The sequence below is a fragment of the Argopecten irradians genome, chromosome 8 (genome assembly GCF_041381155.1).
Source record: "Argopecten irradians isolate NY chromosome 8, Ai_NY, whole genome shotgun sequence".
Taxonomy (NCBI): Eukaryota; Metazoa; Mollusca; class Bivalvia; order Pectinida; family Pectinidae; genus Argopecten; species Argopecten irradians.
In genome coordinates, this window is record NC_091141.1 from 10,609,744 (window position 1) to 10,613,171 (window position 3,428).

At 37.4% G+C, this 3,428-nt stretch overlaps 1 protein-coding gene across 1 annotated transcript; it reads left to right on the plus strand.

Moving 5' to 3' along the window:
* On the plus strand, nucleotides 1-3,209 carry LOC138329325 (acetylcholine receptor subunit alpha-1-A-like). The gene has a single exon (XM_069276232.1). It carries the CDS (start codon nucleotides 171-173, stop codon nucleotides 1,605-1,607), a length of 1,437 nt encoding a protein of 478 aa, XP_069132333.1. The 5' UTR covers nucleotides 1-170; the 3' UTR covers nucleotides 1,608-3,209.
* The last annotated feature ends 219 nt before the right edge of the window (nucleotides 3,210-3,428 follow it).

Here is a 3,428-nt window from a genome sequence, read left to right on the forward strand (position 1 = left end):
TGACGAAACTTCACAGACATCTGAATGTACTCGGTTATTTCTGTTGTAATTGGGGATTAGTTGTCACAAAAACACTCGCAGTTCATAAATGTATAGAACGATTTGGCTGTTTTAAAGCTCGACGTCTGTAAACCTTACAACAAATACCTGTGGGATTTGGGAGAGGTAAGATGGACTGCCGACTAGTGTTACTCTTATTGACTGCTTTCTATGGGGCTATAGTTGGACAACGTACTGATGACTTACATAGACTGTACACAAATCTAACGACGAACTATAACAAAGATGTACGTCCATTTGTAAATCTCCAAGAACCGACGATAGTGAACGTATCCTTCATGCTGCTATCCATCAAAGAGTATGAGGAAAAATCGGGACTGCTTGCAGTTGTTGGAATCTTCACATTTTTATGGCAAGACGTTAACATGAGATGGGATCGTAATGCTTTCGGAGGAATACCTTCAATTCTAGTGCCTCAAGACAAGTTATGGCTACCGCAGATAATAAATGGTAAACCGTACGAGGAAATCGAACCCTTGGGACATGACGCACTAAATGTCCGGATATTTGAGTACGGGACTATGCTCTGGATGCCCGGAAATGTTTACAGAACCAAGTGTGCCGCTGACGTCACATACTTCCCTTTTGATTTACATGAGTGTGAGTACATTTTTTCACCGTGGATGTATGCAACCAATGAAGTTTATCTTATATCAACTTATGAGGAGATGGAAATTTATTCGTTTACCCCAAGCAGTCTTTGGGAACTAAAGAGTACCGAAGTATACGTTGAAGATGACGCTTTCGATGCCCAGCTGTTAATGCTTAAAATCAAATTTAAACGCCTTCCGATTTTCCATATAGTGAATATCCTGGTGCCTATCAGCGTTATGGGGATTTTAAATGTTTTGGTTTTTCTGCTCCCGGCAGATTCGGGCGAGCGAGTCGGATTCTCAATAACTGTTTTACTTGCAATGTCCGTGTTTCTTACCATAATTTCGGACATACTTCCAAATACGAGTCAGCCAAGCATTCCAAGGATGTCTTATCTCCTGGTGGCAGATTTGGTTATAAGTTCCTTGATAACAATATGTACTATCCTCGTTTTACGTTTGCACCATAAAAGTGATGACGACGATGTTCCAAGATGGCTGTGGTGTCTATCGTGCAAAAAGTGTTGCTCAGAAAATGAGAGAAAGAGGAAGCCAGTTGTTGACGATTCAGACACATTCTCGAATATCTACAATGATGGAATGATTCAACGACCTGTACATTATACTTCAACGATACAGGAAAACCGAAATTTTTATTACGGAGGGGTGAAAAGTTTTGGAAATATTCGGAGACCAAGGCATTACCATGAGAACCGGGAGCAACCATACAAACACGAAAGTAACACATCTCGATCTGATAACACGAGTGCTGCTTATCTTGCGGATGAGAATAACAAACGTGACCAGCTAAACTCTTCGTCTTCCGACAAACCACATGTCGTCAAATGGAAGGAAATCGGTGACTTTTTCGACGGTTTCTTTTTCATTGTATTTCTTTTGTTAAACATCGGAAAAATCTTAGCTTCAGTTCTTCTGTTTACTGGTGATACGTAGTCGAGTTCAAAGTATGTATTGTTTTGTTTGATGAAGATTTTTATTAAATCTTAATATGAGAGACCTACAAAGATACGCACTGGACATGTGGGTCTTGTGAGCTCGACTTAACAGTACACTTATCCAACTATGCTTCATCAGTATTAATTGTCAAATTTCAAGACATTATACAGTTCAATAACCTTTCATTATCTCGTCACAAGAGACAACTATCTTGGTAAATTTTGCTTCTCTCAGTAAAACCAATCGGATGTATATGTACTGTGCTTGTATACTTACTCATGTTCTTACTTGATTTTTGACACTGAAGCATGGGCGGTTCGTATATTTTTATATACTGCTTACCAATAAATTACCATGTAGAAATATGATCTGATCTATTCATTTTGAATATATCACAACAAATCAATAGGTATGTTGTGATTATATTTCACGCAAACGCAGCATAATTAATCATTAATTACTCATTTTTATTTATTCAACAATTATGACCTATTTGTGAATGCCTGATCACGATTCCTGATCTCAAAGTAACTTTTGTTTCGTAAATGATATCGTTATTAATTTAAAATTATCTACGATTAGATATTTGAAAACAAATATGCAAACATGTCTGGAAGTTGCAGGTATTCAATAGCTTGTGTTTCTCTGTGCTGTAAAGCTTATAAGGACGCTCGATTACATGTGTGTTGTGTGAAACGTAATTACCCGTGTACATGTAGTACGTAAGGTTATAAAAACACGTATTCGAGTAAAAGGCGAAGCGAGGGTATAATAACTCCACAGTGACGAAAACTGCTTGTTAACTTCAAACAAAAAGGCAGGTTTAGTGAAAAATACAAAAAAAAACAGCAGTAACAATAGCTAACAATCACAACAAATGAAACATGCGAGGCATTCAACTGACAATGGGATAATGTGGTATCTCAATACAAAAGGTATTTTCGTATTCATTCAGCGTTTTTCTTGACAAATTCAAGTTTTAACTTTTGTAAGTGTTTTTATCTCACCTCTGACTCTGGTTTGGCGCAGGCGTATTGGTCCCATTCTATAATTAGCACCAACATATCTCAGTTCACTATAAGGTTTGACGTCTGCGTTGTAGAACTCCGTGGGTGAGAGACGGGGCAACACTACAGTTACTATATATTGCCAGGCATCATCCTTTGTTCTTATCTGGATCAAACATCAAAAACTTATATTTTTGTCCATGAACGCTTAAATAGAAGGAACTTTTTAGATGAATGACAGTCATTCTAGGCAAATTTGACTGTAGTAATATAATTATAATCTCAACTGATATTGACGAAAGTAGCGCAAATGTGTATTTACGAGAAAACTCGACGACTGATTCAGATACACTGGATGGGAGGGCGATACATTTCTTGAATCGGCTCGAATCTAGTTCAGTCAGAATAAAAGTAGCGAATGAGATAAGAGCGACAAAAAGCGTAACAGAAAAGTACACTTTGTTCACAAGTATCTTGACCTGAAAAGCCTGTCTTTTATTACTATGTTATTTGCAATTTTTTCTGTAGTTATGATTTTAAGATGTTGAATATCCTAAAGATGGAACGCATTGAATAAAACGTTGGAAGTGTACTGATAATATTATGTTTATTTCTATGGACTATTTTTTACCGCATATGACGTCGGGGGTTCTAATGACGTCGGAGGAACTTATGTCGTCACAAGAAAAGGCTCAACTGACGGGGGCAGCGGGGAATTTGATTTGGTAATAGCGATAATAGTGTATATTACAGGTTGGCTTGAAAATAGTCAGAAAATAACGGAAATATAAGCATTAAATTGCCTTCTTGG